The 14,131-nt window shown below is 50.5% G+C and overlaps 1 protein-coding gene across 1 annotated transcript in view; it reads left to right on the top strand.

Annotated features, from left to right (window-relative positions):
• Positions 1-650: 650 nt before the first annotated feature.
• USP28 (ubiquitin specific peptidase 28) overlaps positions 651-14,131 on the top strand; it is a gene marked incomplete at its 3' end in the record, with an annotated part of 17,656 nt that continues 4,175 nt past the window's right edge. Inside the window, exons 1-19 of the mRNA XM_009867601.1 lie at positions 651-707; positions 822-899; positions 1,946-2,078; positions 3,276-3,387; positions 3,639-3,801; positions 4,651-4,737; positions 5,528-5,665; positions 6,077-6,150; positions 6,655-6,731; positions 6,906-7,054; positions 9,093-9,220; positions 9,391-9,486; positions 9,738-9,917; positions 10,445-10,659; positions 10,901-10,971; positions 11,197-11,425; positions 12,626-12,829; positions 13,326-13,465; positions 13,657-13,842. Coding sequence (XP_009865903.1) covers positions 651-707; positions 822-899; positions 1,946-2,078; positions 3,276-3,387; positions 3,639-3,801; positions 4,651-4,737; positions 5,528-5,665; positions 6,077-6,150; positions 6,655-6,731; positions 6,906-7,054; positions 9,093-9,220; positions 9,391-9,486; positions 9,738-9,917; positions 10,445-10,659; positions 10,901-10,971; positions 11,197-11,425; positions 12,626-12,829; positions 13,326-13,465; positions 13,657-13,842 — 2,517 coding nt within the window. The remainder of the gene's footprint in view (positions 708-821; positions 900-1,945; positions 2,079-3,275; positions 3,388-3,638; positions 3,802-4,650; positions 4,738-5,527; positions 5,666-6,076; positions 6,151-6,654; positions 6,732-6,905; positions 7,055-9,092; positions 9,221-9,390; positions 9,487-9,737; positions 9,918-10,444; positions 10,660-10,900; positions 10,972-11,196; positions 11,426-12,625; positions 12,830-13,325; positions 13,466-13,656; positions 13,843-14,131) is intronic.

The following is a 14,131-nucleotide window of genomic DNA, read 5'->3' as shown; positions in this document are numbered from 1 at the left end:
CCAGGTTTTCTTGGGACTAAGAGAGCACGCGGAACGGGTTGGAGGTGAGGCGATGCACGCACAAACACGCTTTTTCTTGCAGAAGTTCAGTGGAAGTAATATTTCAGGTGGGATTAACGCTAATAACTCGTCAGGGGAATTCCCATCAGAAAACGATGGAGAGTTTCTTTTGTTTCAACCGCCCGATCGGGCGCACGTGCGGTCTTTGTGGTGTTGGTGCGCAGAGTGGTACCCGTCAGATGGATGGATGGATGGCTCAGAAGTAGCTGAGTTACTACTGACGGGGTAGAGCTTGTGCTCCAAAGGTGTGAAAGAGTTTTAATTTTTTCCCAGCCTCAGGACTCGCTGCCTAGTGGGGGAAGAAGTGAGGGCCTCTATTCTGACACCTTATTGTCAGCGAGAAGTGACACGCACAAATGGCATGTGCGGCCAGACTTAAAATAGACCCCGGCCGCTGCCCAGGGAGCACGCGGCGTCCTTATATGTCCCGTTGCACATGCCACAGCCGAGGGGCAGGGGGGCCACCCCCTCCACCGCAGGTGCTGGGACTGGGGAAAGCGCTTCCTCTGGGGCCTGCCCACGGCCTCCTCCAGATACGACAAGTTGAACGTTCATCTGTGTGTTTAGGGGGAACAAAACCCCTGAGTACGATGTTCAAGCTGATGTCGGTGTTGCCATCGAGCGAGCATGACCAGGTTTTTGCGTCAGTCTGTCGGTAAAGGGGAAAGAAGGAAGCGATACAGTGACGAGCCCTGCAGAAGCGGCTCGGTATCAGTCTTTTTCTCCTTTTAACGTGAACTTTCTTTATTTCTTGCCCGAAGGATTGCCAGAAGATTTTAAACCAGATGAGAGAGATCACAGGGATTCAAGATTCGGATTTGCTTCAGGCCGCTCTAAAGGTTTGTGCCCATTGTCGTTTTTGTGGGGAAAGAGGGCCTCTGAATTTGGGTCCCAAAAATCAGGTGAGCCCAGGCTCTCTCAAAACGTCATGCCAGGGCCGCGTGTTCCCTGCTGCGTCTGCAGCTGACGATCAGCCCCACACTAAGTGGAGAACGGCTCGTTGTTCTAGCAGTAGACCTTAAAACCTGCGCTGCAGCAGTGCGTGCCGCACTAAAGCAGCGTAAACATTTCCCTGAAGTTCTGCTCCTGCAGGGCCGTTATCTGTTATTATGGTCAACAAAAGCGAGTGGATCGGAGCAGGTTTTTCTCCGTGTAAACTGCTCCAGGAGCTCTGGACGGCAACAATAACATCAGTATCTTTGTGGCTGGGAATATCTTGTCTGTCACCAGAGCGAGGGGCCATGGGAATCTCAGGCACTTGGAACAGCAACCTTTACCTGGGAACATTTCTCCTCACAACTGTGTTTTGCTATTTATACCAGTCTTAAACTGGTCACAACCACATCGGTCTGGAATTGCCAGATGCTGCCATCTTCCTTAGATGCGGCAGCAGGATGTGAGTTGTGCTCATGATATGCAGAGAGCTTTGTTTAAAAAAAAAAAATCCTTACATGTTTCGTTAAGTGATTGTGTCCCAAAGACGTTGGAATGCGTTTAAAGTTAGAGCTTAGCCTGTTGAGATGGCCTGAAGAAAGCCCTAGCTCGGTAAGAGACACATGTCTCGAAATCCACAGAGAGTCTGACTCCCAGTGGCAGAGTTCCCTGTCGTGCTTGCGACTACTTGACTCTCTTCTGAGGGAAATGAAATCAGCTAATGGAGACTGCCTTGCCCTAGTGATAAAGCCAAAGTGCTTTCTGATGGAGAAATCCTAGCCTTCGTTACTGTCGTTTTTTGGCACCAGCAGATAGCTCTCTTTCGTGGCCAGGGGCAGCAAAGCCGCCAGCAGCGCACCGGTCTTTACCACAGGGACATTAAACGTCACGTGTGTGTAGGTGAGGTAACTGCGGTGCTATGGATCTTTTCCCCCCTCTGTCATTCTCCTAGGCTGCTAAGGGAGACCTGATGGAGGCAGTCATCTTCCTCACGGAGGATCACAGCGAGGAGCTAGCTAAGGACGTGGCGGCTGTCGAGCCATCCACAGGGGAAGGCAGCGCTTTGGCCACACAGCCCCAGCAGAGTAAGTCACTCATCTCCACTCGCCCTGGTGCGTCCCCATGTTCCGGCCGGAGCTGAGAGGGGAAACGTCGGTCCTGCCTGTCCTGCCGGAGAATCCCTCCAGCTCCTGTGCCGGCACAGATCTGATTTTTGGTAGTACTGGTCACTTGCCGCGAGACTGTTCGGGGAATGAAACCTTCCTGGTGAAGGAGAGCTGCCTCTGACAGGGAAGTGACTGAGCTGGGGTTTCGTAGTCTCTGTAGATGAGGCAGAGTTACCCAGCTGTCGCTGTTTGAAACACTTGGTCTTGGCTGACACAGAAAGCTCCAAAAGCGGAGCAAGCCGAATGGAGAACTGAATCCCCGTCAAGCATCGCACATTCCTTGCTACAGCATCTGCCGGCAGAGCAGGCGATGGAGTGTTTTGGATCGCATTTCCGTGAAAACCTAAAATGTTACTCGAGCTAGCAATTTGACTGTGTGAAGAATGTTGTTGTGTTACAAGTATTGGCAGAAGTGGGCCATCAGTTTGGGAGGTGTAGATGTAAAAAGTGTAACTGTTGCCTGAGGTAGCCGAGAATAGTTTCTTTAAACCTTTTGGCTAATGGCTTAACTGGAACTTGCTCAGGTGAGAGGGATTCGCAGTGCCAAAAATCTGGGCCGGCAGCTTTGAGGCAGCACTCGGAGCGACGTGGCTGCCCTTTGTTTCACTGTTCAAGGCTTCCACCTCTTCTGCAACTACTCGTTTTCCATTCTCCTTTCCTACGTAGCTGCTGTGTGCAGGGACTCAGAGCTGAGCACCCTGACACAGTGAAGGAAGGTGGTTCCGTGTGACTGTGCCCATTTTACTGCAGTCCGTTATTTCTCAAAATGGTGTCGACTGTCGGCACTGGTGTCGAGGCACAGCAAATATAAGCAGCAGCTGATGTTCCTCTTTCATTGTTTGAGAGGTTTGAAATGTTCCCTCAAGCTCTGCGTTTGGCAGTAAGGAAATCTGGCCACTACACAGCTGCGTGGTCTGTCCTGCTCTCAGCCAGCCCACTCGATGGCTGGAGGAGGTTCCTTAGCATGAGCTAAGATGTGAGGATTTGCATTTTAAAAAATTATGCTCGTATCGATTGAAAAATCGTGCTTGTGAACGTTTTCTGCAAGTTCTTGTTATAGAGAACATTTGCCTGCTCCTGGTGGAAAACTGACCAGAGTACTGCCTCCCCTTCTAGATGTGACTGCCTTGCTTACCCCTACCAAGAACGATGACCCTGGTGCAGCCGGTGCCTTCAGACTGCTGGAATCGCCAAAAGCTCAGACTGCGGAAAGAGACGCTGCTGAAAGGTGAGTGTGTCCACAAGTTAGATTTGGTTTTCCTGGGTATCGTAAACGGATTCCTTAGCTGGTAACTGCAAACCAAACACAAACATAAACCACCCACCAGGTGTGTACCTGCTGCTTCTAAAAGGAGCTGGGGTCATTACTGCCTTCCGGGTAGCATCCTGCTCACGCTGAGAGGGGCACACGGTTCCCGTGGTTCTTGAGAACCGCTGTGAGGGGGTGTTCTGCATCGCGGCGCCCTTCTTTTGTGACAGACCGCAGGAGACGCCTTCTGCTGAAAGCAAAACCCGCTCCAAAAGGAAACGCGGTGAAGACTGGGGAGAGAGCCTCAAGCACAGCGACTGGAGAAGAGTGGGAGACTGGCCCGTTGGCATGAAGAACATTGGAAATACATGTTGGTTCAGCGCTGTCATACAGGTGAGCCGAACGAAAAGTTCCCTTGGAGTTGCTGTGGTCTTGGAGTCCAAACATTTGTCAGTTAGAATCCTGGGAAGCAGTCATCGCGTGCAAGTGCGAGAACGCGACCGTGCTCCAATGGGAGCGATGTTTTCCTTTGATACAGTGGTGGGCGTGCGCAGAAAGAGCCAGAGAGCGGTTAAATACGCTTTGCATAAAAATAGATACCGATACATACAATCTTCGTGTACGCACGCGGGGCTTTTTTTGGCGTGGCGATGTCCAAATGCTTCCTGAGTGACAGAAGCTCAACTGGCAAAGCGAACCGATAATTTAATTTCGCTGCAGTTATTGTTGGCTCCATAGCACACGGGGTGTATCGTGTTCCAGTTAATGGAATATGCTGGCATGGATGCCTGGACAAGTAAGCAGCTAGGCAGCATATATTATTAGTGATAACCTAAACGAGAAGAGACAGCAGTAAGTGGAACTGAGCAGATTTGTCTCTTCTAACCATTTCACGTCGCCAGGGAGATGTTAATCATGTGTCTCCAGCCCTGAGAGGAAGCAAGTGAGCTTCAAATGGGCTCCTTCCTCGCTGTGCCCACTCCTGGGTGCTTCCTCTGAGCTTGCCTGGGCAGGACAGGCTATGGCGTGCTTGTATGTGTCCTGGAAAGGGCCAGGTGAGGTTTTGTTCTTCGGTGAGTATGAATGTGCCAGTCGCTTTGTGAGCGTTTGCTTAGTGGCTGAAGGGCATCAGAGAGTGAGAAGCTACAAAAAAGCTGTCGAGTAAAAGAGCAACGTCGGGGCATCGGATCGAGTCAAAGCCTCACAGGTGCTGACTGGTCTCTACCTCTCCTTTCCTTGCAGTCTCTGTTCCAGTTGCCAGAGTTTCGGCGGCTGGTCCTTGGCTACTCCCTCCCGCCAAATGTGCTTGAACGTTGCTGTACTCACACTGTAAGTTTTCATCAAGTAACGCTGGGAAGTTTCCCTCTGTAGCGGTAGCCTGCTCTGCTCTCTCTAAGCAGATTTAATTTAGGGCTGTCTGAGACTCCCATGCCTACATTAATGGCTTTCAAGTTGTCAGGCTACACTAAAGACAAATTTGGGAAATAGTTTTCCAAGACAGAGTGGCTGTAGGAAAAAATCGAATGCTTCTCGTAAAAGCTTTCCTCTGGAGCCTCTGACTGTAATGTGGGGACAAATCGGGCCCATAAAACTTGTCTGGTGGCTCCAGACTGTAATTTTGTTCACACACACTGCAGAAGGGCTGGTGCTGGAGCCGGTCAGGAAGTGCCTCTACCCCTGGGCCTCCTGACAGCGGTCAGCAGAAGGCACCTAGAAAATACTTGGAGAAAGAGGCACGTGCAGAGTAATCCTTCGCTCGTTGTAGCATCCGAGCTTGTGGCCACTGCCTTTTGAGTGACTTTCACTTGTGCTCTTGGCACTCTAAGAAACCTTAAAAGCGGGCAGAACGAATCCATAAATTCGCCACCTCTGGCCTTCTGGTTTAGTAACTATGACACCTGGCACTCTCTTCTCTGAAGGTTTTATTTCAGTTAGTTTTTTTCTCCAAGGCATCCATGGGGGGGTCACAAAGCAATGCTGCAGTCCATCATAAGGCCGCCTCGCCCCTTGGTGGAACCTCTCGGGGGGTTGCGTGTGGTGTGCGGTAGCACTTCGGTCTGAGACACTGCTTCTTCTGAGCTGCTGGAAGGGTTTGGCTTTTCTTCTTTTTGCAATGCAGGGAAAAAGAAACGTGGCGTTCATGCAAGAACTTCAATATCTCTTTGCCTTAATGCTGGGGACACGTCGTAAGTTTGTAGACCCTTCTGCGGCACTGGAACTCTTGAGGGACGCGTTTAGATCTGCTGAAGAACAGCAGGTAACACCGCGTTAAAAAGCTTTTCCCTTCCTTCGAAGCGGCCCTCGCAGCCGCGACGAGCCTATTTTGCTTCGTCCTGCTGTTTCATTCGGAGGCCTCTTCCTGTGTTTGTCAACCGACAAGCAGCTGTCCCTGCGCTGTTTAGGCAAAATGAACGTGCTCGCTAATTAAACAGCCAGCGACACCGTGCACCACCCGGCACCATCTGGGTACTCGATTAGCGATCACAATCATTTCCTCTGATCTAGTTTTCAGAGGAGCAGAGCGCTCGTTATCCGTCTAAATCAGCGCTTCAGGTTTGCGCTTCTTCCCGCTGGGGAGCTCCAGCGGCGCTGGCCAGGTTGCACCCCAGGAGGCCGGTGCTGGCCGATGGGTGCCGCGCTTGACGCTTCGCTTCCATCTCCCTTCTAGCAAGACGTGAGTGAGTTTACGCACAAGCTGCTGGACTGGCTGGAGGACGCGTTCCAGCTCACTGTGAATGCCAAGTGAGTGTTTGCCATCTCGGGGGTTTGACCTGATACCCAGGAGAAAAAGATTTTACGTGCGACGCCTTAAGAAATGAGAGAGCTTTAACCGAAAATGTTGGGTAAATGAACCAGAGTTCTTTGTTTACCAAGGACGACACTTCTTAAGCTTGAGCTGCACTTACAGAGTGTCGTATCCACTTCTGCTGTGCGTTAGCGCAGGGTTTGAAATTCAACGCTGCATGGCCTGCAGAGTAATTAAGTTTTTTAGGGGAATGCAGCAGAACTGATGTATGTAAACAATCTGGTTTTTTGGAAAGGTATTTTAGAAGGTAGTGCCTTACGTGTTTTTTTTTTTTCCCCCTTGCTAGTGTAAGCTTTATAAACGCTTTGGAGCATGGAAACAGATGAGGAGCTTCCCCTGTAACTTGCGGATAGAACACTTTGCTGTTGACTGTAGGAGTGCTGGGGCTTTTCCACAGCCTGCAGCTGCAAATGAACGTGCATTTTTTCTTTCTGAAACAGGACCCCCGGGGACAAGTCTGAAAACCCAATGGTACAGCTGTTCTACGGGACTTTCTTGACAGAAGGTGTCCACGAGGGTGAGTTAAGGGTTCGGTAGATTCACTTTTGAACTCCTCCGAGTGTTTTCCTTGATGGCAGCGATGACACAGGATTTTGTTGCACGTTCCTGATGAAATTGCCCGGGTCTTTAAACTTGCAAAAAGTCATCTCTTCAGTTAGCTGACAGGGTTTGTGTCATTTACGTCGTCCAGGCAACACCTTTTCCAAGATCGAAACCTTCGGTCAGTATCCCCTTCAGGTCAATGGGTATCGAAACTTGAACGAGTGCTTGGAAGGAGCCATGGTGGAGGGGGAGATGGAGCAGGAGACAGCGTCTGACTCGGTGAAGTATGGACAGGAGGTTAGTCTTACCTTTTTTTGTTGAGCATTGGGCTGCCTGCTGCAGAAGCAGCAGCGCGGGGCTGTCTCTATATGTTCCAATTACATTAGATGGCAATTGTAAACGTTCCCTAAGAACTGACTACAAAAAATTTTCTGGCTACTTGGAATCTCACATAAATGCACGTTAGCGTTACGTTGTGAGATGCTCCATCCTTGCTTACGTGTAAAGATGTGTTGTCCTATGTAACTGGTTCGAGGAGTTTGTTTTAAATTAACAAGGTAAACCTGTGCTGCTGATGCAAGTGTGATAAAGTCTCTCTCTTTCTGTTGAAGCCTACCTGTACCTGAGTAGGGGGAGAACCACTGCCTCCATATTTTCGGAGGGTAAAAGTACAGTGCTTAACTCTATGGTATGCCATTTGGAATTTGTATCTTTCTCCCTATTACAGTGTGTGTTTTTTAATTCTCATTTCCACTCTTATCTCCTGACTGTGCTGATTTTTATTTTGATTATTTTTGTTTCTAAATCTCGTGAATCACAAACTAATCATAAAATACTCAGTCGCAGCAAAGTAGAAAGCGAAGGTGTGCCATTCCATCCAGCATCCCACACGCGCCAGCGCGGCTGGGGAGTAACGTTCACAAACTGGCAGAGGTCTCTGGCAAGGAGGGGACAGGGAAAGGGGTCTCATTTCTGTGCGATAGTCTGAAAAACGTGTCCCCATGGCTTAAACTAGCAAAGGAGGAGCGATATTTGGGGCGGATCAGCGCCCTCCGGCTGGGGGCTGGAGGGCTTGTGTGCAGTTTCCACAGTTGCTGCCCGAAGCCGCGCAGGAGCACGCAGAGCAGGCGCAGACGAGAGGGCTGCAGGCTGCTGCTGCAGACAGGGACATCAGGAGCTCCTCGGGCAGGGTCTTTCCAATCTGAGCTTTTTCACGCTTCCAAATCCCGTTCCGATCAAACAGCATCGGTTGCGGAGGCATGTCAGTCAGTCTTTGTCTGCACAGGTGGGAGGAGAAGACTCTGACTTGTAAGAAACCCAAGTTGAAAAACTGTGCCTCTTAATTTCACTTCCCAGGATGTCAGGGCTAGAGGACTGTGTGGTAGGGGACGTGGCGAACGAGGTGTATTTTGGCTTTTGAGAGCGTAGGTGAGCGTCCTGCAGCTCAGAGCATCAGGGGTATTAACAAGAATGTACGTTTCCCCAGGGTAGCAAGCGTGGGTAGAGCCCTTCCCATATCTTTGTTCACGAAGCCTAGCCGTGGTGATGGTGACGTTTCTGCAGGGTAGTAGGTGTGTGAATCGTTCCTTCACTGTGTTTACATCCTCTTGTTGGGCTGCTTCTCAGAAAGCTCAGCGACCAGGCCGTTTCCTTCCCAAGCTTTTTAAAAGCAATAAGAAAAAGCCGCCTGCATTGGAAATATTTTAGAACTACAAATGTGCCTTGCTGGGGCAGCTGAAGGACACTTGTGGCGGTGGCTGCTGGAAATGCTTGTGACTTTTAGAGAGGAAGCGTCAGGTCAAGGGAGAACTTTCCTTTCGGCATGGCTCTTGGCAACAGCGAGAGAAATGTAGAGGAAGCAGGCACCTTCTGGGGATCCCCGTGCCCAACTGGTCTGTGAATAGGCTGGGGGAGGATTGGGAATGGGGTAGTGCTCTGGGACGTCTGTTCTGTTCTTCATCATTGCATGTGGTCTGCATTGGAAAAGAACTCTCTCGGAGGCCCTCGGCCGACGTGCAGAGTTTGTGTGATGTCTGCTTGTTTTGTGAAATTCAGTGCTGGACCCATTAATCACCCGTCAGGAGGGACGCATCAGGCAAGGAAAAGTAGCTTTCTGAAAGATACGAAGAGGCTTTGTTACAGTAAAAACGTAGAACAGAGGCGGAAATTTTAATCTGGCTTTCCGACTAGTTACCAAAATATCCGCCAGTTTGGTGTTGAAAGACAGACAGGCACTTAGGATGCATCTGAGAGCATTTAGGATCAGTCTAAAACGCGTCGCTTAGCACTCCTCCTAAAACAAGTCCCTTTGGGGGTATTTGTGCTTCCCTTCCAGCGCTGGTTTACAAAACTCCCACCGGTACTGACCTTTGAACTTTCGCGCTTTGAGTTCAACCAGTTGCTCGGACAGCCGGAGAAAATTCACACCAAGCTAGAATTTCCCCAGACTATTTATATGGACAGGTGAGTTGCTGTCCTGTACGGTGAGTTGAAAGCTGCCGCTTTATCGCAGTTAATGAAATTCAAAAGGTCCTACAGCTGAGCGAGGAAGGACTATGAAATATTTACGGGAGACTGTGGATGCTGGAGGTACACAAGACTCACAAGACGCGGCTCCGTCTTTCTCTATTTAGGTACCTCTACTGCAGCAAAGAGCTTATTCAGATGAAGAGAGAAGAAATGAAAAGACTAAAGGAGAAAATGATGACTCTGCAACAGAAGCTGGAAAGGTGAGCGGTCAGCTAGCTTTATGTTTGGGCCCCATGGAAGCACTGCCTTTCAAAAGAGCTTTCCAACAGATGAGAAACTTGTAGGGGAGGGAGGAGTGGGACCACGTTTGTTCCAAGAAGCATGGAGTGAGAAAGCTACTGGCTCAGGTGGTGTCTGAAAGTTAGTGCTGTCTAAATTCTCCGAAGGGTCCGATCATCAGCGTGAGCTGCATCCTCAAGTTCCAGTGCGGCAGCTGGTGGTTTTTCTGTAGGTACATGAAGTACGGCTCTGGCCCGGCCCGCTTCCCGCTGCCTGACATGCTCCAGTACGTGCTCGAGTTCGTCACAACAAAGCCAGCCGCGGTCGCTTCTCCTGCTGCGGACTCTCAGCCCACGCTCCTGCAGCCCCAGGCCGAGCCTCCTGCTCTGGACACGCTTCTGCAGCCGAGTGGGTCAGTAAACACAAATAGTCTGTAGGAGAACACTTTGCCTTTCAGCTCTTTCCTTTTCCAAAAGCATTACCATGTTCCTTGTCCGAGCAGCGATTCTGAGGTAAATTATGTGCTCTTTTTGCTTAGACTACTAATTTTTTTTTGCTTCATCAACCGGTAAATTACTGCAATATTGGATTATTACAAACCCGGTCAGCATGGTCAGTTTATGCTCTAAGTTAAGCTGAGTAAGTACACGAGTTTCTTAGTAGTGAGGGAAGGAGTTTTGAGAATTGCTCATTGCAGATCGGTGCTTAGAGGATACTTTAAGAAGTTCGCTTTTGTTTACCCTATATTTTACTTTGATCTCTTAAGGTAGGAGTACATTTTGATGTACTTGTTCTCTTTGCGTTTTGTACCATCCTGGAAGGGAAATCCTGCTCTGGCTCCGGAGTAATTTCTGTTTGGTTTATTTCTTGTGCTTCTCCAAAAAGAGAAAAGATAAAAGTTGAAAAACCCACCCACTGCTCTTGGTGTTTGCTTCCCAGCACACTAGAAGGGAGAGGTGCGAGGACCGAAGACGAAGCTGTCTTTTCGGGAAATTCTGCGGTGCAGCAAAGACCAGGCAGCCCCCTCCAGCCTGCTGGGGAGCCGGCAGAACCACCGGAGTGTCCAGCTCCTCACGGCGTTTCCGAGGAAGAGCTGAACCTTGTTCAGGCGTGTCTGCAGCGATGGAGAGACGAGATTGAGCAGGACGTGCGAGGTCAGCCCCAAATGTCTCTGCTGTGGTTTCTTTCTCTTGAATGCCAGCCCAGTCCCCCTCTGTTGCCTCAGCTGGATACATCCTGAACTAGAAATAATCTTGTGTACGGTTCAGCTCTGGCATAAACCGTATTGACGGTTACCGCCTGGCTCTGTGCTTTTTGAAGTGGAAAGAGCCGGCATAAGCTGAGGAGGGGTCATTAATTTCCGTGTATTTCTCTCATTCTGGATGTTCTTGGCAGATCTGAAGGAGTCCATTGCCAGAACCAGCCTGTCCATCGAACAAATGTACTGTGACCCTCTCCTCCAGCAGGTGAGAGCTGCAGCTTCCCCAGGTAAACACCGAACTGACGCTGCTGATGCGGGCTTTTGTTAGTAGCTGTCACTTTGAACTGCCTGCGTTATGGTGCTTACCAAAGCCCAGTGATGAAGCAGAGGGTCTCATACTGGGCCTACAGCTGCATTTGTGGCTTTTAGAGAGAGATCAAAGTCACTTGCTAAAAGCACACCTGAAAACCCTGTCCCTGTGACCTTGCAGGTTCCGTATCATTTGCACGCGGTCTTGGTACACGAAGGGCAAGCGAATGCCGGTCACTACTGGGCCTTCATCTACAACCAGCCGCGGAAGAGCTGGCTCAAGTACAATGACATCTCGGTGACAGAGTCGTCATGGGAGGAACTGGAGAGAGAGTCGTTTGGCGGCTCGAGGAACGCCAGCGCCTACTGCCTGATGTACATAAGCGATCAGGTGTCCCGCCTTGTTGCAGGTACCGGCGCCGCACGTTTGCGTGTTACCCTGTCTCTAGCCCCCGTGGTCGTTGTCACATTCGTCAGCTTTGGCACAGTTGTCTTTCAACAACGCAACAAAACCCGTCACCCCAGATAGAAGTGAAGTCACTTGCTCCGTACTCGATTCATTTCTAAGTGCCTGATAGGGGTGAAAGCGGGAGAAAGAACCGTGGTGGTGAGATGAGGTGCGGCACTTTGCATGTTTGCGGTGTGTACAAATATTCAAGCTCCCCATCTGCCGCTTTCAACATCCCTGTAGCTCTGGCGTTCCTCTCTTTGACTCTTGATATAGTTTGTATGACACAGTTTGTTTTACAAGGGCATGTGAAAAGCCTCCGACTTGGCTTCTACCATTTTTGTCATGCTTTCCTACCCATCGGCTTGGTTTCTAGCGACGTTGCTGCATCGAACTTAAATGAGGCTCTTTTTTTTTAATGCCGCCTCTCTGAGTGCCTGAGTTCCTGGTAACAGCAGCTTAGGCTTGCGAGTGTGTCTGCAGTGCCAATGGATAAACAGTTACGTGGGGAAATTATCATGCACGTGGCACTATACATGGCAAACAGCTGTGGAAGAACCTAATAATTTCACGCGTGGCTCATTTTGATGTGATAAATAGAAAGAAACAATGGAGCACTGTCATTCTGTTCGTTGCTAAATGTGGCTGATGAGGATCGGGAAGTTGCTCTTTGTCTGCCTGCATATGACAGTTCCGTTCCTGAAACGAACCCCTGGTGGGTTTTGTCTCCTCTTTAATGCCGTTCTCATTGGTTTTTAAAGACTCTGCTTTTCCAGTGGCTGCATTAGAAATACCTGGTGTAGAGAAGCAGCGCTCGCTTGGGCTGTATTTTTGGGCTTGCCTAAAGCTGATACTGCTGGGGTTTGGGCTGTTTTGAAACCAAATACTGGCATATATCTAACAAGTGCTGGGAAGTACCGGCATGACAGTGTGGATTCCGTACGCTTCTCTGCCTTTAGATGCTCGGTGCTGTTGTAGGTGTGGCGTCTCTGGCTGAGTTTTTGCTTAGGAATCGTCTTCAGTTACAAAGCCAGTAGGACGTTGGGCATTTCTCCCATCTATCCCTTGGGCAGCTCGGTCGTGGCTGTCTGTGACATCGCGTGTTTGCTTAGTGTCCAAGGGCGGCGCGTTTCCTTACATGCCAGCGCTGCGTCTCTTCCAGACGGGGACGCCTGCTCTGAAGGCGCGCAGTTTCAGAAGGAGATCGAGGCCCTGCCCCTGGAGCTGCGACTCTACGTCCACGAGGACAACTGGCGGCTCGAGCAGGAGGCGGTGGAGTGGGAAGAGGAGCAGTCGTGCAAGATTCCTCAGATGGATCCTTCGCCCATCTCGGACTTGCAGGACCTCTCTTCCGAATCGGGACCAGGTGACAACCCCGCTGACTTTGCCCCGTGTGGGAGCCCTGTGGGAGCCCCTGGGGATATGGGAGAAGCTGAGGATGAAGTAGCAAAGGCAGCTGGTGGAGGCTCTCTCCCGGCAGCACGGCAGGCTTTTCTGCTGCTTTTGTGTGTGCATCCTTCCGAGCTTGTCACCAGCAGCGCTGCCTTCCACTTCCTTTAGTCATAACAGGCTAATTGCACTTCACTTCCAGGCTTTTTTTTTTTTTCCCCCAATAAATCCCAAGTAGAACTCACTTGAGTGCCGTTCTCCAGAGTGGGAACATGTCACTTGGCAGTCCCTGATGGCGTGCGCCGTCCCCATTGGGAAGGGGCTTGTGGGAGCTCACAGTGAAATGCCTTCCCCTCTGGGATGGATGCAGCAGCTGTTCAGTCCTGCACAGCCAATCTACAAAACATTTTACAGCGAGAGAGGAGAAGTCTCATGGTTTGTGCTCGCTCCTAACCACGCTTCTCTCCCAGCAGATCCATCCTCCGTGGGTGAGGAGACGGTGCGCTCTCTGTCCTCGGAGCATGCCATGATTGCCAAGGAGCAGACAGCCAAGGCCATCGCCAACACCGCAGACGCCTACGAGAGGAACGGCGTCGAGGCGGCTCTCTGTGAGGTAGGAGCCAAGTCCTGGCCCAGGAAGCCAGCCCTGCTTGTCTTTGTATTATTCTCAAGACGTCTTTGCTTTTTCCGTTTCTGTGTAGCTCTGAGGCCGTGCCATGTGTGACTCGGGCCCCCACTTTTGCTTTGCTGTGCTCTGCGTTGGTTTTCTCTCACTCTTTTTCTTCTTTTTCTTCTTGGCCACAGCCCAAGGAGGTAGAACCAATGAAGGCCCAACTGGGAGAAACAGCCCTTACAGTTCAGGCAGAGCCGCCCCAGGATGCTAAAGAAACAGAGGCTGCTGCCCAAACTAGCTCACAGGTCTCTGAAGTGGAAATCCCCAGTGTGGGGAAGATTCCCGTTAGATCCGATGCAGACGGATATAACGAGGAGGTACAGATCCCGGTGCAGGTGTTCGTTACCATTGCTCGTTAACCTCTGACTTTGCAGTTGGCTGGCTTGGTGCTTGTGCAAACCGTGCGGCTTCGGCAGTGCTCTTTCCCACTGTGGAAATGAGGAAGTCCAGGCCAAATCCTACAGTAATTTCCGCTCTAAGTGCTGTCAGAAAGCAGCTCTGTAGGAACACTCGCTCATTAGATCTGCACGTTGTTCCCGTCAGTCTTCTTTCTGGCCCGCCAATACCGCACTGCACCCCCGCGCTGTCACTTTACTTACCAGCCTC

This window comes from Apaloderma vittatum, unplaced genomic scaffold, assembly GCF_000703405.1.
Source record: "Apaloderma vittatum isolate BGI_N311 unplaced genomic scaffold, ASM70340v1 scaffold23474, whole genome shotgun sequence".
In the NCBI taxonomy this organism is placed as follows: domain Eukaryota; kingdom Metazoa; phylum Chordata; class Aves; order Trogoniformes; family Trogonidae; genus Apaloderma; species Apaloderma vittatum.
This window is presented reverse-complemented; position numbering and strand designations above follow the sequence as displayed.